Source organism: Hyperoodon ampullatus (assembly GCF_949752795.1).
Source record: "Hyperoodon ampullatus genome assembly, chromosome: 2".
Classification (NCBI taxonomy): Eukaryota; Metazoa; Chordata; class Mammalia; order Artiodactyla; family Ziphiidae; genus Hyperoodon; species Hyperoodon ampullatus.
Window position 1 is genome coordinate 32,779,248 of NC_136915.1, and position 22,961 is coordinate 32,802,208.

The window sequence follows — 22,961 nt, forward strand, 5'->3', positions numbered from 1 at the left end:
TTGCCCAGTTCCTTCAGCTTTTGTTGTTTTAAAACATCACATTGTAACAAAGTTCAAAGCTGTATTCCTTGTTTTCTCAATCCTAAGGAAAATGGGTTATTTTCAGCCAGGTACCTTTCTTCTTTGTCCCAGAAAAACTGTAAAACTAAAAACAAAACAAAAAGATGAGCAACTAAACCCTCCAATAAAACAAAAACTTCAACAGCTGTGATAGACTTGTGGAGCCTCTGGTGTTGGACCACCTAATGGGGTGTCTTATACTGCAGGAATTTTCCAAATTGATGGCTAATGTACAAATAACTGTGTCAGGCTCTGGCTGTCGTCATTTTGCTGTTCAAGAAGGGAACATCAAAGAGGGGCCCAGGAACCACTCCATGTGACATTCTTAACATTTTTGGTGTTCACCGAGAGGGGGCTGGTGGTGGTGGGGGGAGTGTTTGGTCAAGTAGAGGAAGGTAGGTGTGCACGGCCCATGCCCAGTTTCTGATTGGCATCCGTAATGCAGCCTTCTCTCAGAAAGCTCCAAGACGTGACTTTGTGGAACAGTCTCAGTTCTGCTCTGTGCACTGTTTACTTTGCTATCTCCACCAGCAGCTGTGTGAATTGCCTTCTGAAATACCCTTAGGCTGTTCCCACTGACCTTCAAGTCTTCAGAAGCATTTGAGTGAGAATAATGCTAAAATCCTTTAGCTATTTGGCTCAAAGGAAAAGCTGCACTGCCATAGTGATAAAGCTCCCAATTGAATAAGGAAAATGGCAATTTCCAAGAATCTGGGTGGTAGTTATTTTAATCAAGTTGAGAAATGGGAATCATTGAGAAGGGGATTTCCGCAGTACCTAGGCTGTCAGGGAAACAGTTATTCCCATCTGCCTTCTGTTTACAAATTCCAGGAAAGGAGCGTGAGGCCTAAGGTTGTATCCCTGTCCTCAGTAAGACAGGCAGTCCGCAGGGGCCTGCCAGCGTACTGCCTTATAGTTACACTGTAGTGTTTCCTTTAATAAATACTTTATATACGGAACATAATCTTAGTATTTGCACATGTATGAACATCCTTCCTAAAATCTGCAAATATAAGAAATATAGAAATACACTGTAGTCTATAAGCCTTTGTTCTTGGGGAAGCCGACTGGGAATTTCCCTCATCTTTGTGTCCTATCAGACTCCTTGAGAGGGGTGACAAGAACATTTCTCTCTTTTTCCCCTCTCTTTCATTCACCCTAATGGGACAAATAGTTGCTGGATTCAACAACATTCTTTCCCAAATGATTCTTAAGGCATGAAGATCACCGAGATTTATTTTTAAACTAATAACCTCAGGCTGAGGGAAAGCAGTTGTCCTTACTGAATTCCCTTGGGGGCTTTCAGCTGCCCAGACACCCCACGTCTTTATGGGGCACATTCCAGCGGTTTTAAAGCCCTGACCCTCAGAGTGAAATCTGGTCTGGCGTCTCACTCATGGAATCCCTGTATGAGCCATGGCCATGGCATGAAGTAGGTGTCAGATTGGAAAGCTGAAGGAACAGGTGGCCTGTGAGCTTAATATAATACTTCCGGCTTGGTAAAGTGGTTTTGGAGCCTTATGCTTATTGAAAGTTTCCTTCTGCTTTCTTGTCAGCTTTAGCCATCTCTTGATGGTTTCTTTAGTTCCCTTCCTGGATGTTTTAGGAGCATGCTGGAGACTGTCAGAATATAAGGAGTTAAAGCGCAGTGAACTTGTGGAGAATAATTAAGCAGTGATTACGTGATATTTTAACTCCTGTTTACAGGGGAGAAATGGAAATCATCAGGAAAAAAAGTTTGACTGAGGCCATCTTTGTTGGCCAGAGTTTGTCTGCCCTTATTCAGTTTCATTTTTAGCTGTAAGGGGAACTCCCACACATACTTCTTTACTGATGTCCATCTTTGTCTTTGGTCATATTTCTCCCTCTTCCCCTTCCCCCTTCCCCCTCTCCCCTTCTCTCTCACCCCACTTCACCTCTGCCTCTTTCCCTACCTCCCCTATGTTGCTTTAATTGGTCTGGGAAAACCAGTTTCACCCAGAACAGTTGGAGTGGGACTCCCTTCTGTGTCTTCTCTTCCTTGAAGGTCTTGGGATGAAGCATACATAGGCGATTTGGGATATTTGGAAAGCCACTGGACTAGTGGGAAAAGCACCAGATAAGGAATTGAAGATGCCTGGGTTTGAATCCCAGCTCTGCTACTTATTAGCTGTATAATCCTGAGCAAGTTACTTAATCTCTTTAAGTCTCAGTTTCCTCTTCTATAAAATGCGAGTGATAATTCCTACTTGAAAGAGTAGGAATTAGAGAGGATTAGAGTTATGTATGTAAAGATCATTGTCTGGCACACACAGTAGGCATTTAATTGTGTTTGAAAGTAGGAGCTTTGTGGGACTTCCCTGGCAGTCCAGTGGTTAAGAGCTCCACGCTTCCACTGCAGGGTTGTGGGTTCGATCCCTGGTTGGGGAACTAAGATCCCGCATGCCAGGCGGCCAAGAAAAAGAAAAAAAGTAGGAGTTTTGCTGTGTGACTGGAGAGGTGAGAGTTGATGGTAGGGTTTAGATTGCCTTTGGTTAGCTTTTTGCCTGTCTAACTACATGTTAATTGTATAGTTTATATATTGTAATATGAAGTTATGTTATTCTTTGCCTTTATTCCTGTCTGGTAAGTGTAGTAGCAACCCAAAGGAGAGCTAAGAGGGCCTTTAGCCCCCCTCCCCATAGTCTTCATCACCTCCCCCTCCTCAGCCACTCTAAATAAACAAATTTAAGGGAAAAGAGTTTATATATAAATGTAGAATTAAGACTTACTATGATTGCTTCTCTTCTTCCAACTGGATTGCTATATTTGAGTCCATTTTATATAAAATTTCTGTTTTCCTACTCTAATACTGATGCAAAGGTTTATTTCTCTCAGGAATGATTTGTGGCCAATTTATATAAAGGAAGATGTTAATTTCTGAACACTTTTTATTTTGTCATATTGGAGGCATTTGTGGTGGAGAAGTGGCTCATGGTTATTCCATCCTTTTTCCTTTACTGAAGTGGAATGAGCCCAGGCCAGTGGGGCCTGGCAGAGCACAGGGCCTTTGTTGTTCCTTTCAGCACTAGTATGCTTGGCGATGTCTCTAGGTCTTAGGACTTTGGGTGCTCAGCTGTTTTCGAAACTTGTTATACAGCGTAATGTGTTGCTTTGCAATATGAAAGACATGTTGTGGCTTTATAATCAGTATCTTTTAGCATATCACTTCTATTTATTTATTTATTTAATTTTGTCTTATTTTATTTTATTTTTTTGGCTGTGTTGGGTCTTCGTTGCTGTGTGTGAGCTTTCTTTAGTTGTGGTGAGCGGGGACTGCTCTTCGTTGCGGTGCGTGGGCTTCTCATTGCAGTGGCCTCTCTTGTTGCGGAGCACGGGCTCTATGCGCGCGGGCTTCAGTAGTTGTGGCTCGCAGGCTTTAGAGCGCAGGCTCTGTAGTTGTGGTTCACGGGCTTAGTTGTTCCGCAGCACAGCATATCACTTCTTTTGGGGAGGAATCTTCAAAATCAAGTGTCTCCAGTATATTTAATATTTGATAAGAGTATAAGGAAATTTGAGTAGTTTTGTCTCAAAGTATCAGAAAACAGTGGCTCAGATTTCTTTTTGTTTTATATGTTCATGAATTGGAAGACTTAATATTGTTAAGATGGCAGTACTCCCCAGATTGATCTACAGATCAATCAGTCCCTACCAAAATCCCTGCTGGCTTTTTTTTTTTTTTTTTGGTAGAAATTGGCAAGCTGATCTTAAAATTCATATGGAAATGCAAGGGACCCATAAGAGCCAAAATAATCTTGAAAAAAGAGGAACAAATTGGAGGACTCACACTTCCCAATTTGAAAACTTACTCCAAAACTACAGTAATTAAGACAGTGTGGTAATGGTATAAGAATAGACATTTAGATCAATGGAATAGAATTGAGAATCTAAAAATAACCCCCTACATTTATGGTCAATTGACTTTTGACAGAAATGCCAAGACAGTTCAATGTGGGAAGAATTCTCTTTTCAACAAATTATACTGGGACAAATGGATATCCATAGGCAAAAGAATGAAGTTGGACCCCTACCTCACACGATGTACAAAAGTTAACTCAAAATGGCTCATAGACCTATGTGTTAGAGCTAAAACTATAAAACCGTTAGAAGAAAATTTAGTGATAAATCTTTATGACCTTGGATTAAGCAATGGTTTCTTGACTATGACACGAAAAGCACAAGCAACAGAAGAAAAAAGTAGATAAATCAGATTTGGTCAAAATTAAAAACTTTTGTATTTCAAAGGATACTATTAGGAAAGTGAAAAGACACCCCACAGAATAGGAGAAGATATTTGTGAATCATATATATAATAAGGGACTTTTGTCTAAAATATATTAAGTCCTCTTAGAACTTAACAGTAGGAAGACAAATAATTTAATCACAAACGGGCATGAGATTTGAATAGACGTTTCTCCAAAGAAGATATATAAATGGCCAACAAGCACATGACAAGATGCTCAACATCATTAGTCATTAGGGAAATGCAAGTCAAAGCTGCTGTGAGGTACCACTTCATACCCACTAGAATGGTTACTATAATCAAAAAGACACAGAGAGGATGTGGAGAAATTGGAACCCTCATACATTGCTGTTGGGAATGTAAAACGGTATAGCTGCTTTGGAAAACAATTCGGTGTTTCCTCAAAAAGTTAAAGACAGAGTTGCCAAATGATCCAGCAATTCCACTAAGTATATATCCAAGAGAAAGGAAAATGTATATCTGACAAAACTTGTACACAAATGCTTATAGCAGCATTATTCATATTAGCTAAAAAAATGGAAACAACCCACGTATCCATCAACTGATGAATGGATAAGCAAAATATGGCATATCCATATAATGGAATATTATTCATCAATAAAAAGGAATGAAGTATTAATTGGTGCTAACATGGATCACACTTGAAAATATGCTAAGAGAAAGGAGCCAACTTGAAAACGTTCTGCTAAGCAAAAGAAGCCTGACGCAAAAGACCACATATTGTATGACTCCATTATACAGAGTAGGCAGATTCATAGAGAAAGAAGTAGATTAGTGGTTGCCAAGGTTAGGGGAGGGTGGAATTGGAAATGACTGCTGATGGATATAGGGTTTCTTTTGGGGGTAGTGAAATGTTCTAAAATTACACGGTGGTGATGGTGTACAATTCTGTGAATATGCTTCCATTGAAATTATATACTTTAAAAGGTATGGGTATGGTATGTGAATGAAATTCAATAAAGCTGTTATGCCATAAACAAGATGAAAAGACAGCCCTCAGAATGGGAGAAAATATTTGCAAACGAAGCAACTGACAGAGGATTAATCTCCAAAATATACAAGCAGCTCATGCAGCTCAATATAAAAAAAAACAAACAACCCAATCCAAAAATGGGCGGAAGACCTAAATAGACATTTCTCCAAAGAAGGTATACGGATTGCCAACAAACACATGAAAGGATACTGAACATCACTAACGTCAGAGAAATGCAAATCAAAACTACAATGAGGTATCACCTCACACCGGTCAGAATGGCCATCATCAAAAAATCTACAAACAATAAATGCTGGAGAGGGTGTGAAGAAAAGGGAACCCTCTTGCACTGTTGGTGGGAATATAAATTGATACAGCCACTATGGAGAACAGTATGGAGGTTCCTTAAAAAACTAAAAATAGAACTACCATATGACCCAGCAATCCCACTATTGGGCATATACCTTGAGAAAACCACCATAATTCAGAAAGAGACAGGTACCACAGTGTTCATTGCAGCACTATTTACAATAGCCAGGACATGGAAGCAACCTAAGTGTCCATCAACAGATGAATGGATAAAGAAGATGTGACACATATATACAATGGAATATTACTCAGCCATAAAAAGAAACGATATAGAACTATTTGTAGTGAGGTGGATGGACCTAGAGTCTGTCATGCGGAGTGAAGTAAGTCAGAAAGAGAAGAACAAATACCGTATGCTAACACATATATGGAATCTAAAAAAAAGAAAAAATGGTTCTGAAGGACCTAGGGGCAGGACAGGAATAAAGATGCAGATATAGAGAATGGACTTGAGGACACTGGGAGGGGGAAGGGTAATCTGGGAGAAGTGAGAGAGTAGCATTGACATATATACACTACCAAATGTAAAATGGATGGTTGGTGGGAAGCAGCTGCATAGCACAGGGAGATCAGCTCGGTGCTTTGTGACCACCTAGAGGGGTGGGATAGGGAGGGTGGGAGGGAGACGCAAGAGGGAGGAGATATGAGGATATATGTATATGTATAGCTGATTCACTTTGTTATACAGCGGAAACTAGCACAACATTTTAAAGCAATTATATTCCAGTAAAGATGTTAAAAAAAATAAAGCTGTTATGCAAAAAATTTAGGGTGATTTGTATGTCTGAATAGCATTTTGTCAGTTTGAACTTGGCTCCTATCCCTGCCACCATGAATCTTGAAGTTAGAGCATCACTGTCTTGAGCACTGGGGCAGGTGACTGTTGCCCGAAAGCCTTTCTCATCTTGAGGTGAGAAATTATGTTTGCAATTATTTCTTGCAGGAGAATAGCTGATGGCACTTTGTATCAGGAACCAGATCTTTTAAGGTGAATGTTCTGAGGTTGAAGCCTTTGCAAGTTTTAAGTGTGACTGTCTGTGCCCTACCTTAGTGCTTATTTATCCTCTCAACTGTGTGTCCCACTGGAATAGATAGTTTATGTTTTGTGTCCCATGCCCCATTCCCACCTCCACCAAGAACCTTGATTCTTTTCACTTCTTACATTTTTCCTCCTGGCTGTTGATCTTGCTCTGAGGCATTCTTTCCTGGGAGGTATGGAGGTAGCTGAAGGAGCCTCTGGGTGGCGCCTTGCCCCCAGAAGATTGACAAATGAGAATGACTTGCCTGATAGAGGCTTAGGGCCTGTGTTGGCAGGAAGAGGTGACTCATTTTTCATCAGAAGCATTTCAAAGAAAATATAATGACAGGATGATGTCAGAGGAGCAGGTGGAGACAGGAACCTTGATTGAGGTGCTGGAGGGAGGTTTTGGGTAGTAGGGTTGCCAAGGTAGTCAGAATGATTGACTGGCATGGATCACAAGAAACGTCACCTGTTTTTCACTTCCTTTCTCATGAGCCCTGTTGCGGGCAGTGCTGTTCAGTGCCTTCAGAGCATGCAAGTCTATGCCTGTCTTAGGTGTACTGTGTTTCTATCTGGGTGAGACATCTCATGACATCCGGTGGCAGTCATGGACTTATTTCACACATGGTGTGGTGTGTATGGGCTCCTGTATTCTGTGCATCAGCTCCATGGCTTGCAGGGTCTGTGTCTGAGAATTGAAAATCACACGCTCATGGTGGTTCGAGGTGTGGCATTTTCCCTGAGGTATTATCAATAGATATAGGAACTTGCCTAGATATCAGAAGGTCAGATCTCAGGGACTTTACCTTATTGCCAGAAGTGCTCCCTCCAGTGTTTTGGCAAGAGCTGGATCTTTGCTCTAATCTTAGTTAAGTCTCCTGTTTTTCATTTTTCTTCTTTGAGTTGGGTCCCCTCCTTGGTGTGTTTGGATGAAGCTGATAAGTGGGGGAAACTTACAGTCAGGAGGACGGATAGATAAGTTTTCGAATCTTTTCATATAAGTACTCAAGTTGGTTAGGTGTTCAGGCTCCCAGTTACATTAAGACTGTAAGGAGTGCTCCTTGTCATCACTATGTTTTAGCACCTACCAGAGGCTGTGTGATTGTGAGGTTGGAGGCTAAATCAGCAGTTTACAAAAAGATAAAAGAGAGGGTATTTATTGCTAGTACTCTGCCTTAGGATTCAGGTCTCAAGGAATATCTGGGGAGGGACAGCTTTGCAATATCAATTTCTGCTTTTGTGCTTTATGTATTGTTCATCTGAAAGTGGCGTGGAGATAGGGACCTTTAGGTAGCATAGGAGACTGCCAAGAAATAGGAGGTATTGCCTCTCTTTCAGATATATCGTAAGCAAGAAGAAAAAACAAAAACAAACCCCCAAACAAACAAAAAAGAAAACCCCTGAAATTGGAAAGGGAGGGAGGACAGCTTTATTTATTACTTGGTGCAGTCTTTAATGGTTGCATCCTCTGGCTGATCATGAGTTCTGTTTTTGGACAATACTGCTAGGTACACTGTGGGACTAAAGCTGATCTTTGGAGTAGGGTATGAAGGACATGAATCAGACAGCTTGTTTCTTAGAGAAGGGTGCTGGGCTTCCTTGGGCCCCAGTTAGCACTATTCCTCCTCCCTGCTAGTTGTGCTTCTCTCTGTATCTCTCCATGAAATAACAAGTCATTAGAAGAGACTTTTAACTTGAAGTGCCAAAGAACCCAGGGGAAAATATTCTCTAGGGTGGGTTTGATATGGGAGCCCCTTGAGGGTAATTTGTGATGACAGTGTTTCAGAAATCACCACCTGACTCACTGAGCAGAAGCAGCAGTCTTGACCTGAACATGTTCTTTATATCTGCCCCATAATATATACAAGTCCTCTTTCCCTTTGGTTATGAGCTCAAGGCCTTTAATCATGAGGTTGAGCAGTGGTAAGGGAGAACTATTCTGATATGCCAATTAACCAGAATGTTAAGAGAATCCACGTATGAGCTGGGATCCCAAACATCTCTGATTTTTTTGGTGGGGAAGGCAAAGGACTCCTTTAGGGGCTCATTATCACCTATAGAATAAATAAAATCCAAACTCATATTGTCACTTAAGACCTTTCATAATCCAGTGCAACTTTCTATAAAATTGTTTTTATCAAAACGATATTTATGCAAATTTTAAAAGGTCAAATATTACTATGAGGCTTCTAACAAAAGTAATCTGTTCTATCCCTCCGCACGTCTGAGAACTGCTTCCAAGTCTTCTAGCTGTTTCTTTTAGTATTTTCCACTACACTTCGTAAATATACCCTTCTACTAGTTATTCTTGAATTTTCAGTTTTAGACATTATCTGTTGATGTTCTACTCTAGGAAATCAGGGTTTAGTTCTTTCATCCCTGTCCCCTTTACACAGCCCCCCTCCCCCTTCTTTCTGCTGTTATACCTTACTACCATTGCCTGGTACTCAAGTGTTTAGATTATTATGATTATATAAACATTGCTTAAAGCTGAGCCACATAGTATTCTACAATTACATTTCCTTTCTTGACCAACTTAAAAATTTTTTTTCCTGGAATTAATAATTGCCCTATTTTATCATTTGTCTACTGTTCTATGTACCTATCTCCACACTCTCCTACAGGACTCTAAGACAACTCTTAGTATGTTGGAACATGTCAGATAATCTTTTGGTTCAGTATTTTCTTTGGAGACATCCCGCAAGAGCTTTCTGTTCTCCACCTGTAGCCTTTAGTAAAGCTATATCACCCTGAGACTTCCCTTCATCATCATACTAGGAAATTCCTTTGCTTCTCTTCTGTATTGGATGCCATGTTTCCTGGATCTCATGCAGTCAGTTTTCTTGGTTTACTCCATCTCTTCATTGGAATATATCTTAGAGTAGCTTCCTGAGAAAGGATACATGAGAGGTTAATATTTTTGAGACTTTGCTTATTTGAAAATGTCTGTATTCTACTTTTCATTTCATGAGGGGTTTGGGCATAGAGTTCTAGGTTACAAATGACTTTCCATCAGAATTTTGAAGGTGTTCCTTCTTCTGGCTTTCAGTGTTGCTCTTGAGAAGTCCTGTGCCATTCTGGTTCCTGACTTCTGTTTTGTGATCTGTTTTCTTTTGATAGCTTTTAAGATTTTATTTTTATCCCTGGTATTCTGAAATATTATGATGATGTACATTGATGAGGATCTTTTTTCATTTGCTGAGTTGAGTTCTCTGTGGACCTTCTTTATTTGAAAACACATCTTCCGTTTATTAGTTCTTTGATAATTTCCTCTCTTCCATTTTCTCCTTCTGGTATTAGTTGGATATTGGACTCGATTTCTGTCCTCTCCCCCCACTCTATATTCCTCTGTCTCTTTTTGTTCTTATTTATGGTGAAGATCCTCAGCTCCATCTTCCAACTCTTCTTTGAATTATTTTTTTTTTCTCTCGTAGTTTTTATTTTAAGCATTTCCCCCCTTATTCTCTTTATGTTCCGTTTTTATATACTTGTTCTTTTCTTATAGCAATATTGCCTTTTAGGGCTCTCTGAAGGTATTAATTACCAGTGTTTTCCTCTGCTTCCAGTATTGTCTCTGTCTCAGGCTCATTCTGTGTTCATTTGGTCTCTGTCTTTCATGTTAGAGACTCTGAATGTCTGATGTTTCTTGGTGATCTTCATAATTAAGAGCCCCTAAAAAAGCTGATTGGAAGCCTAAAAAGCTGATTGGTGGGGCTTGTTGCCTGGTATGCTCTACTGAATGACCAGGTAGGGGGAGGTCCATTTCCCCAGGGAGGAACTGGCTGATCTCCTATCTGGGACCTCTTTAGCCTGGAAGCCAGATCTCTGGGGTTGCCAAGCAGGGCAGTAGGGCAGGGGGAGAGTCTTGTTGTTCATTATGTCAAATTTCATTTAATGCTACTGTTTTCAGTGAGGTACCTCACTTCTGACCTCATGTGAGCCTGAAGACATTCAACCAGCCTGTGTTCTGCCTCACCCTGCAGCTCTTCTTCCCCTCCCCTCAAGCCTTCAGGGGTACCTAGTGCTTCTAATTCTTGAGCCTTTCTGGAGTCCTGCAGCACTGTTTGCCTCGTCCCCGGTCCCCCACAAGCACTTAGCAGAGACAGAAAGCTGAAATTTAAATCAGGTACCATTTATCTTTCCATTCTCCAGTTTGTCAAATTTCTGTTGATATTTTGAATTCTTTATTCCTGCGGTTTTGTGCCATTTTTATTCCTTTAGTGTCATTTTTCTGAGGTTTCAGAAGGGAGTGGAGATAAATATGCATATTAAGTCTGCCATGTGTAACCTAAGGTGGGCAGAAGTGAATCTTCCCAACTTCTCCTTCTCTCTCTCAAATACACAAACCCTGTGCTCTAGCTTTGCTTGTTTCTTCCTCTTTTTCCATAATCTTGCTTGTGCCCTCTCTCCTCCTGGAACATCTACTCTTCTCATTTCAGACTGTTGAAATCCTACATATTCTTCCAGGCCCCCAATCGATGGAAGCCTTTCCCCCAACCTCCTCCCACATAATGACCATTCCATTGACTGAGTTACTAAAGTTCCGTTACTGAATTTTTGTGGTCTTGCCCTCCTCATGACAAAGCATATATTGCCTTATACTATAATTTTTTATACACTCACTGCTTCCCTGTTAGATTGTGAACTCTTAAAGGATAGTATAAGACTAGTTTGTAAATTTTCAATTGTTGGTAACAATTAACATAGAACCTAGGCAACTAAATATTTCACGGAACCGCAGAGTTTTAGAACTGGAAAAGAATTTAGAGATCTAGACTATCAAATCATTTTATGAATAAATAAATAGATCCAGTGTGATTAAACGATGCTAGAGTCATATAATAAGCTAGGGACTGAACTGGAGCTGTAACCTCATCATCTAGCTCTCAAACTGCTAAATGTAGTGATAAAATCTGATATATACTTAATTAAATATTCTGGTTAATCCAGAGTTAACCAGAAGGCACTTTCTGTTTCACTCTTGTTGAAAATTTTTATACATATCTTTTGGTCTTAGTAATGTAGGTAATTTTGTCATAGGTAATTTCTTTTTTCTTTTTTTTTTTGACAAATCAGGATATTGAATATTCTGAATTTTGTCAAAAACTGAGTTGCATAACAGTTTTCTTCCAAGGCCTCAGGGACCCATGGATTATAGGTGAGAAAAATATAAGCAACTGAACTGAAAATGCCCTGATTTCAGGAAAATTAAAAAAAAATCCGATTATGATGTTATGTGGGGTGATTCTTTTTCTTCTTCAGTAGTAGAGTGCGTACAGTAGGGGGCAGACCCAGTCTAGTTGGGTCCTAGTTAAAGTTTTGCTGTTTGATAATACATCAAGGATTATTGCTTGAAGTACTTTAAGGTAAATTGTCTGTGCCAGAGATCCTCCTTGATTTCCCTGAGTTATTTAGCTCTTGGCAGTCATTTCCAGAATGTTTGAGATGGCTCCATAGATTCATCATGTCTGAGGGGTTAGAAGATCTAGGAATATCTGTTGGGAGAAAGTTGAACAATAGCTATTGTGCATTTAGGATTTATTGAATATCAACTGTGCCAGTCACTAATCAAAAAAGCCAGGTGCCATTCTTTTCCTCACTCCCTACTTTGGGCACTTGGGGGTGGATGGGCATGTACTTAAGAGGCTGCCTCTTCCTCTGAGATGTGGTTTTCATCATGCTTTGCCTCACAGTATAAGGCTGCATGATAGCAGATGGTCTGATGCTGGGGCTGGCTTGCAGTCTCCATTGGGCAGAGCTGTTGCTAGACAAGCAGTCTATGGTGGAATGAACCAGAACTGACCAGTAGGCTGGGCTGGGCTCTGCTTCATGCCCATCCCTTTTGGTTTTATCCAAAATAGAAACTGTGGTCCTCAGATTTTAGATGTACTCATTGGTGTTTCTGCCTTTGCCTCTTTCTTCATTGCCACCTGGCTGTCATCGGAGGGAATTCACTATAGCTCTGAGTCCCTGCAGGGGGTTGAGAGGAGCTATCACTGTTTCCAGGACGGGGTGTGTGTTCTCTTCCATTAAAACTGTTACCCACATTTCCTTTTATTACTTGTTAAGTCAGAATCAGCTGGGAGGGTGCATTACTCACCAGGCACACACAGTGGCCCTGGCTGCGGGCGGGGAGAGTGAGAGTGAGTCAGCTCAGGGAATGGAAAAATTGCAGGGTAGTGGCGGGGGGTGGGGGTGGGTAGGAGTTGTGTGCCAGTGACTGTTCCTTCTCTGCCTGTGCTGTTCTCTATAAGGACTCATCACAAAGCTGTGAATACTGGGCATCCAGTTGGGGGTGCCAGTAAGCCAACCAAATTGTGGTGATGATGTCTCCTGTGAAAGGAATGAGCTGACAGTCTTCTATGTTTTGGGTGTATGTGGGTTTTGAGGCAAGCTTGAGCTTGTATAATATTAAGTTCTGTGTGTAAGGGTTTCACTAGAATAAAGCAATCACAGAGTCTCTGTCTTGTTTATAAAATTCAGTCTTCTGCATCTATCTTTGTCCAGTAGGGGTCACTGGGGTATTAAGCTCTAAATGAGAGAAACTCTAAATCCTATGATAGACCAGTCAGATTCCTTGTCTTTATTGTACAGAGTACTATCTATTTTTTTTTATATTAGAGCAGAAACAAAAGATGTGAACTTGTTTTAAGAACGTTGTGGATGGGCTTCCCTGGTGGCACAGTGGTTAAGGATCCGCCTGCCAGTGCAGGGGACACAGGTTCGAGCCCTGGTCCGGGGAGATCCCACATGCCACGGAGCAACTAAGCCCGTGCACCACAACTACTGAGCCTGCGCTCTAGAGTCCGCGAGCCACAACTCCTGAGCCCACGTGCCACAACTCCTGAAGCCTGTGCACCTAGAGCCCATGCTCTGCAATGAGAAGCCCGCGCACTGCAACAAAGAGAAGCCCCCGCTCGCTGCAACTAGAGAAAGCCCGCGTGTGACAGCGAAGGCCCAATGCAGCCAAAAATAAATACATTAAAAAAAAGGGGGGCTTCCCTGGTGGCGCAGTGGTTGAGAGTCCGCCTGCCGATGCAGGGGACACGGGTTCGTGCCCCGGTCCGGGAAGATCCCACATGCCGCGGAGCGGCTAGGCCCGTGAGCCATGGCCGCTGAGCCTGCGCATCCGGAGCCTGTGCTCCGCAACGGGAGAGGCCACGGCAGTGAGAGGCCCGCATACCGCCAAAAAAAAAAAAAAAAAGAACGTTGTGGATCATTAAGTATTTGAAGAGCAGATTATTCCAAAGGCTGAGATGGAATCGATTTTATGAGTAAGATTTGAAGAGCAATTTTTAAAGAAAATGAAAGGAGATAGGGGAAGAAAACTGTTTATTAAGTATCTGATGTATATCTACATACTTTACATATATTTCTTATTTAATCTTATCAACAATGCTGAGAAACAGGATTTATATACACATTGTACATATCACGAACCCAAAGTTCAGAAACATTACGTGGCTTCCCTAAGGTCACATAATTCTGAAGTGATACTGTCAGGAGAGATCCTACTAGCCATGTTTCATTTGACTTTGGTCCTTGGGCCCTGGTAAGGGGTCACGAGAGCAGAAGGTTTGATTAGAAGGTAAGCAGAGCCTGGTGGTAGACTCTCCTGAGAAAGACTAAAATAATTCTTGTGTTGAATTAGGGTTTGGAGCAGGCTCCAGGGGTTCACAAGTGGAAAGAAGCTGACAAATCTGTCTTTGTCTTCAGTGGGCAAGTTCTACATCTTTTTCACTTAGGGCTACTGCCTGGATGTGGAAAACTGTCTCACAGAGATCTAAAATTAGCTCTTTGTTTGTGTGCAAAGCTTGGTTTCCATGGATAAATAGTTTAAGTTGGTCTCTCTTACCTACCTCTTATCTCGGCCTGGACAACTCTTTTGAACCTTGAATGTTGCTACCTTAGGCATTCTCAAGCCTGCCTGGTTACATCATTGTTGAGCTCCTGACCCCTCTGTCAGCTGCATGCTTATTCTACTCTCTTGTGTTCTTGATTTTCTGGTATCTCAGGAAAACGGAAGTTGATCACGTGTTCTTAGCCAGACCACACTAAAAGACATTTTCCATTGAGACCATTTTTTGTTTTTATCTGGAAAAGCATTTAAAAAATGCATTTAGGCGGGATATGAGTAAGATGCTAACTCTCCTTCAATGTGCATTTACTTGGGATGACAGATATTTCTGGACAAAAATAACAGCCTTGGCAAAATTCAGAAGCAACCCCCATAGACAGGGCTTCTTATTCTTATATCATCTTTTCTCCATTTACTTAAGGTACTGACTCTCAGAGTATCCTGGAAAAAGTTTAATAGCTAGATCTTATTATTTTTACTTTCTTGGGGGAAACGGTCAGAACCCCAAAGAGAGGGATTATTTAAAATGGTAATATGGATACTATGGTTGACTAATAATGCTTGTCTTTTTCCTTTTTGAAGCAGTGCCATTGAAGCTCAATTTGTTTTATTCATGGAGTTGGTGGTTTAGAGCTGTTAAATACCACACACTTTGCTTTGACTTACCTCCTTGCATTGGCCACTGAAGATGATTTGATGCTTTGCTAGGGCATAAATGTTCTAGTGTAGGAACAATGGTAACAATAGTTAACATTAATGAGGGAATGTTTAATATTTAAAAAATAGTTAATAGTGCTTACTGCGTGCCGAATAGCCCATGCATTTTCTCACCTAATTCACACTGTAACACTGTGAAGAGGTAAGTTTATTATCCCCATTTTACAGATGGAGAAATTGAGGATTAAAGAGATTAAGTAATTGGTCCAAAGATACAGCTAGAAACCATGAAGTCAGAATTTGAGTCGAGGTTTGGCTAACAGATTATGTTAAGTTTAGAGTTCTGGGAAGAGGGAGAGAGAGGGAAAGAGAAGAACGGGGTTTGGGGAAAGTTTGGCTGTTGGACAGAATCAGTATCTGGAGAGACTTCTAGAAGTGGAATTTCTGAATCAATAAGTTAACTTTTTCTCTTAAACTAGAGGAGCATATTGAGTTATTTCTGCCATAAGAACAGTTTTTCAGGCACTTGCTCCCTGGTGTATGTTTTTGTGGTGAAAATAGATGGATTCTCAAGGAAAGCTTATATTTTGGGAATCTTCATGATTTGTTGGACCCATTTTTACTCTTTCTAGTTTGCTCCCCCCTTGTACTCCTGGCCCTCACAGTGCTCTTCAGATCCTCTTGCTCTTTTTGTTCATTCATTCATTCATTTATTCACTCATTCCACAAGTAGTTATTTAGTGATGAGATTTTATACAGGAGAACATTCATCTAACTTCAAAAACTTTAGTGGAGTCAAAATATACACACAACTATATTCTAAAGTAGAAACTGCTAAACGTTATGAGAGAGAAACACATAAAGTATAAATTCAAGGGAGGTGTTTACTTCTAACTGGGATGGAGGGAGTCACCAGGGAAAATTCTGTGGAAGTACTGGTTTAAACTGACCCGTAGGAGTGGGACTTTGACTTGCGGAGATGGGAAGGAAATACAGTACATTCCAGGGTAAGCGAGGGAAATATTGTAAAGCCAGAGAGTTTTGGACTTAATTTGCTGACTGTGGAGAATTGAAAACTTTAGAATTAAATTACAAATGAGCATTTATTGAGCATTTAAGATGCACCAGTCATTATGCATGCTTCAGGGAGATTAATCTCACAGTGAATGAGGATAGGGTTGGCAGGTTGGAGACGGGGATCAGGTAAATTAGATTCAGTAATTTTGGTTATAGGTTAGGTAAATTATCAGTTTACCAAGGTTTTGTAAAGTCTGAGCAGTATTCAGAAGTCTTGTGATCAGATGTAGTTTGTTTGCTGTTCCTCCAAATAATGATAATAATAGGCAATATTTATTGAGCACATACTATGTGCCAGGCACTATCTAAACACTTTAAATACATTAACTCATTTAATACTCACTACAACTCTGTGGGACAGGTACTATTACTGTCATCATTTTACAGGTGAGGAGATTGAGGTTCCTTGAAGTTATTTAAGTAACTTGCCCACAGGTGCTAATGTGGCATATATAGTAGAGTCTGGATTTGAACTCAAGCAGCCTGGCTTCAGATTGGGCCTGTAATTGCCATTCTACTAAAATACTTATGGCATTTAGGGTACTGAGCAAGAAATTTGGATATTTTCCTAACTTTATTGTATTTGGTGACTCTGGGGTATATAGAAAATTCTTTGTAGGCATTCTGAGCCTTTGCATGTTTATTGTTGTCTCAATACCATATTGCTAAACCTTAGAGACAGGAGTCATGTATGTCTCCTAATTAGCTCCTATGAAGCCCACATCCTCTGCCTTCTGGACTCATAGGAGAAAACAGATGACAAGCGCTCAGGGCCAGGTTTTGAGGCCTGGACCTCCCATTTCCAGAAGCCCATGGTTTCCAATCCTATTAGTCATATGCTAGTCTCTCCACCAAAATTTTAATCTCAGTTATATATATATATATTTTTAAAGTCTCTCTTTGTACGCCTTATTTTTCTAGATTTCAGTCTTTTAATCATATGGGTCTTAAGTTTTCAGTCAGTATCTGCTGAAGTTCTGATGCTTGCGGATGTCAGTTAATTTTGAAACCAGGTATACTCCATGACAGTTTGAATAAAACATGCAGCCTTCTTTCTCACAGGCTTGCTTTCATCTCAGTCGCAGACACTAAAGTGATTCTGGGGTGTTGCCCAAGATTTCTTGTGGGTAATGGTTATGGGTGACCGTCCTAAATTCTTGTGAGTGAAGTAATCTGATAGAAAGGTAGGTCTCAAGTCTTAATGAAGTTCAGAGTCTTGCTTTTACAAGGCTTTCTGATGGTTTGGGGCCCTTCCCATTGGCTGTTAGCAAGGGATATCCTGGGGGGTGCTAAATATGTCTTTAAATGGCCTATTCTTTGTATATTAAATGATCTCTAAGAAGAAAAGTAGTCACTCCCTCCTGCCAGCTTCTAACCACTTCCTGTAAATGACAGCACACAGATCCATCTTAGTTTTTCTGAGTGAAAAAGTTACTTTCACAAAGGCAGTTTCCCTGCTCATTTTTCTTCCTTCAAACATGCATACATACCTATACACAAAGGCTGGAAACAAACTTTTTAACCTGTCATATGTAGAAAAATGGTGTATCCAAGGTATAGCATGTCATCTTATAAAGATCTTATGAAGAGTAAATTACTTTGGGTACTTTTCATTGTCTTCTCTAATAATAACAGTAGATTCAGAATGTATCTTGATATTTGAGTCCTTGAATTTTTTTTTTTTTCCTTCAAATTTCCTAGGTGTTTTTGAATGGCACAAGCATGATATATGATTTTCTAATTAAGACAGCTTTGCAATGGCTTCAGGTAGCAAAATAAGGCAGAGAAATGGTTTTCACTTTGGGAAATGAAAATATGGTGAAGATATTTATAAGACTGCAAAAAGTGTTGTACAGTGGTGACACAGACAGCACTAGCACTGTAACATTTTGTGTTGAAATTGAGATTCTTTCCTTAGAGCTGGGTAGAGCCATTTACAGGCTCTTGTCTTACAAAGAGGGAGTATTCCAAACATATAAATATCTAAAATTGTTTAGCTTCAGGTTAGCATACTGATTTTGCCAGAACTTTTCAGCGAAGAGAGGCAGTGTGATTAAAATATATTGATTTGAAACCAGACAGATAAAAGTTCAGATGTCAGTTCATCTTCTTACTTACTTTGTGACTTTGGGCAAAATAACTTGAATTTTCTGAGCCTCAAGTTCTTGATTTATAAAATAGGGATATTTTAGGGGATATTACAGGGATTACATTGAAATAACAGTTTGAAGATGCTTTCTAGTAGCTGCTTAATAAATATCAGTTTCCCTTCCAAGCAAGTCTGTCTTCTTTGACCATCACAGCTCAGGAGCTTCTCCACAGTAAGAGGGGTGTCATCATCATCTTTGCGTCCATTGTGTCTAGCATAATGCTCCATATTTTAAATTGAATGAATGAATGAAGTGCTCCATTTCACAAGAGAGCCCTGCCTCAGAGGGAGCTCTGGCTTAGTCTCCACTGGATTGCACCATCACTTTTTCCTCCCTAGTGCTTATTCCCTTCAGCAGACACAATTATTGACAACATTTCACATGCCAAGAAAAATTCTCTTTTGGGCCTACATCCCTCTTTCTGCTCCCTTTTACAGCAAAATTCCTTCCTAAAAGAGTTGATGTTAGTTACTGTCACTGATTGTTTCCATTCTCTCTTGAGTCACTCCTGTTGGACCTTTTCTCTGCCATGCCATCAAGACTGCCCTTGTTAAAGGCCCTAGCGACCTCCACATTGCTAAATTCAATGGTCAATTCTCAGTCCTCTTCCTGACACATTAACAGCTTAGTTACTACTTAGAGCACATCCTTCACCTGGCTTCTGGGGCAGCATGCTCTTTTGGTTCTTTTAATCCACTGGCTTCTTTTTTTAGTCTCTTTTGGTGGTTCTTCCTCTTCCCTACCTAATGTTGGAGAGTTTCTAGGGCTTAGTCCTTGCACTTGACCTTTTCTCTCTCTGTGTTTACTCCCTAAGTGATCTCATCTAGTTTCCTGGCTTTAAAGCAACAGCCTGGGTCTCTCCCAGAACTCTGGATTCATATATTAAATTGCTTATTCACAATTCCACTAGAATGTCTACTAGGCATTTCAGAGTTAATGTATCCAAAATGGAATTCCTACCCCACTCCCCACAAAAACCACCCCAAACAACTGCAACCACCAATGAACCCCAAACCCTCTGCTTCTCTGGCTGCCCTTCCCATCTCAGTAAATAGCAGTTTGGTCTTTTGAATTTCTCAGGCCCCAAACCTGGAAGTCATTCTCAACTCTGTTTTTTCCCTGCTCACCCCACATCCAGTCTATCAGCAGATCCTGATGATTCCTTTATATATATATATATATATATATATATATATATATATTTTATTAATCTTTTAAAAATATTCATTCATTCATTCATTCATTTATGGCTGCGTTGGGTCCTCATTGCTGCACGCGGGCTTTCTCTAGTTGCAGCGAGCAGCGGCTACTGTTCGTTGCGGGGCGTGAGCTTCTCATTGCGGTGGCTTCTCTTGTTGCGGAGCACAGGCTCTAGGTGCGCGGTCTTCAGTAGTTGCAGCACGTGGGCTCAGTAGTTGTGGCGCACGGACTTAGTTGCTCTGCGGCATGTGGGATCTTCCCAGATCAGGGCTTGAACCCATGTCACCTGCATTGGCAGGCGGATTCTTACCCACTGCACCACCAGGGAAGTCCCTGATGACTCTTTAATTTGTCCAGAATATGACCACATTTCACCATCTCTACCACTGCACCCTGGTCTCAGTTATCATATCTCAGGCACTAGTTTTCACTTGGATTATTGTAATGGCATTATAACTAGTTTCCCTGCTCCCGCTCTTGTCGCTCTCTAGTCTGTTATCAATATAGCAGCAAGAGTGATCCTTTTAAAATCTAAGTTAAATCCTATCACTTGCTCACAGGAAACCCTTCAAAGGTTTCCCATTTCACTTAGAATAAAAACCAGATTCTTTACGAATAGCCTATACAGCCATAGATGATCCGATCCCTCTCTGGCCTCATCTCCTGCCACTCCCTTTCGCTTTCAGCTTCAGCCGTTCTGGTTTCCCTGATGTCCCCTGAACACACCAAGCCTACTTCTGCCTCAGGGACCTTGTACTTGCTCGTTTTTTGGGGGGCTTATCCTTTCTCTAAAAAGCCACATGACTTGTTGGTTTGTAATGTCATCTTATTAGAGAAACCTTCCCGGACCATCCTGTACATAAAACTGTAAACATCTCCCCTCTGGCTCTCCTTTCTCCTCTTCATCTCCTTTAGTATATGTTTACTTGTTTATGTTTATTTTGTGTATTCCTCTATTCTCCTACTAGCATATAAGCCCCATGAAAGCAAGATCTTTGTTTTGTTCACTACTCTGTTCCCAGTACCTAGAACAGGGCCTGGTACATGGTAAATATTTGATGAATAAAATGTAGGTTAGCACAAAATCGTAGATGGTCTTGATGCCAGGTTAAAACATACACATTGTAAATATTAGTTCCCCCATCAAGGGCCCTTTGTCATCTTTCTGGTTAGTAGATTGTTCAAATCTAAAACCCTTCCCTTTTATTAAAAAAAAAGAGGGGGTAAAGTATCTCTTCATAGAGAAGTAGATGAGAAGAGGGGCAGTGGTACTGCAAGAACTTTGCATATTCAGCTTAGGTTGTACAGAGTTCTTTCTAGTCTTTAAATGTGTTTCTTAGGTTTATTGAAATATAATTTATATACAATAATATCCACCCATTTCTGTCTACAATGTTGTGAGTTTTGACAAATGTATACAGTCGTGGAACTATTATCAGAGTCAGCAAATAGAACATTTCCATTACCCCATAAAGTTTTCTTGTGTTCCGTGGTAGTCTAGTCTGTTCCCTTCCCTCACCCTGAGCCCCTGGCAACCACTTATCTGATTTCTCTCCCCGTAGTTTTGCTTTTCTAGAATGTCATATAAGTGGCATCACACAGTACGTAGCCTTTTGTGTTTGGCTTCTTTCATGTAGCATAATGCTTTTGAGATTCATCCATGCTGTTGTATGTATCAGGAGTATGTTCCTTTTTATTGCTGTGTTGTAGTCCATTGTATGGATGCACCACAGTTTTTATTAGTTCACCAGTTGATGGACATTTGGGTTGTTTTCAGTTTTAGTTATTCTGAATGAAGCTGCTATAAACATTTACGTACAGGTTTTTGTGTGGACACGTTTTCGTTTTTCTTGGGTCAGTATCTAGGAGTGATACAGCTTGGTCATCCTGGTATGTGTATGACTGTTTTCTAGAGTAATTTCTAGAGTTGCCAATTTCACCCCCCACCAGCAGTGTATGAGAATTCCAGTTGCTTTATATCTTGCCAGGACTCTTAGTTTTATTCATTCTACTGGGTGTGTAAGTGTTAAAGTGTTTACAGTTGCTGCTACAATGTCCATATCAAGTTTTCATTTGCAAGCAGGCTTTAGTTTTGTTGAAGGCATTCTTTTCTGTGGAGCTTGTTCTGCATGTGATCCTCTCTGTGGTGATGTTCAGGTCCCTTACCTCCTCCTCCCGGGTTGTGGGTGTGGAAGGGTTGCCCTCCAACTAGGCCAGGGAACTTGTGGACACTCACACATCCCTGCGTACTTCGCCTCCTCCCTGCAAGTGGCTCCCTAGTGTTTCTGCAACTTTCTTCTTCTGGCTCCATCCCAGCCAGGCTGGGAGTGGAAAGTTAAGAGTGTGGCGTCCTCTGACAGTCTCCCTTCTTGTAGAAGGGTCTGAGGCTTGTTTGTTTAAGCTGAACAGAGGATGCCAAACATAGAGTTTGAGTCAGCTCAGCAGTAGCTTAGACGCCCCTTTTTGCTCTCCTGGTTCCTCCTTCCCTTTCCCCTCCCCCTCTGGCCAGTTGTTTCCTGGGCTTTGTCTGAGACACACTGCAGAGTTTTAGTCCCCATCTACTACTGCCTGCTGTAAAACAGAGGCGAGATGGAGGAAAAGCCACCAGGAAGTGTCTGACAACACGGAGCTGCGGGCCTCTGCCTCTGTGCTGATAGTACAGGACAGCAGTAACCTCAGGAGAAAGGCATTTAGAGGCTGCGCTGAGCTGTGGGCTTGTGGCTAATTCAGGGGAGGAGAAAGGACGGGCCTGGAAATGCCTCTCTTAGATTCGTCTTATTTGCCACCAACCATCTTTATTTTGACGCACATTCTTGGAATTGCCGGTGTTCTGTACTGGAAGAGATGTGCCAGAGGCAGAGCAGGTAATGGGTGCCCAGTGCTTCTTGAAATCTGCTGTGGGGCTTTCGAGGGTGGGGTAGATGACGGAGGCCTTCCCAGTTGCCTTCCTTAAAGGGCCAGTACAGCCTCTGGGCTGGGTGCTGTCAGACCTGAGTGTGTGTGGGATCTACTGAGGAAACCAGACTGTCCTGGGACCAGTTTGGGACCTGGACCCTTTACTGTTTTGTGAGGTTCGTCTGGCTGGAGGGTGCTGGTTGGATGAGATGATGTCTGGGCTGGAGGCTGAGGGAAGTGGCAATTGTGCTGACTTTTGTTCTTCCTCAGAGATCAAGCCCTTCCATTCTTTACTTTCTCAGTCTCAAAGTGGTTTTTGATCTTTTTTTTTTTAAAACCAAAAACATACAGTAACTCTATCACCCTCCTTCAGGTGTAAATGTGGGAGAACTTGTGGGGTTAGAGAAGTTTCTAGATTT

General features: G+C 41.1%; 1 protein-coding gene across 2 annotated transcripts in view; it reads left to right on the forward strand.

The window, feature by feature from the left end:
* The window catches only part of MACF1 (microtubule actin crosslinking factor 1), a gene marked incomplete at its 5' end in the record, with an annotated part of 343,134 nt that overhangs the window by 77,715 nt on the left and 242,458 nt on the right, over positions 1-22,961 (forward strand). The window contains one exon of one of the 2 annotated variants that reach the window (XM_079698745.1): positions 22,403-22,511. The exons of the other annotated variant lie outside the window; for it this stretch is intronic. Coding sequence (XP_079554871.1) covers positions 22,403-22,511 — 109 coding nt within the window. Of the gene's footprint in view, positions 1-22,402; positions 22,512-22,961 lie in introns of those variants that run through there. 2 annotated transcript variants of the gene reach the window in all.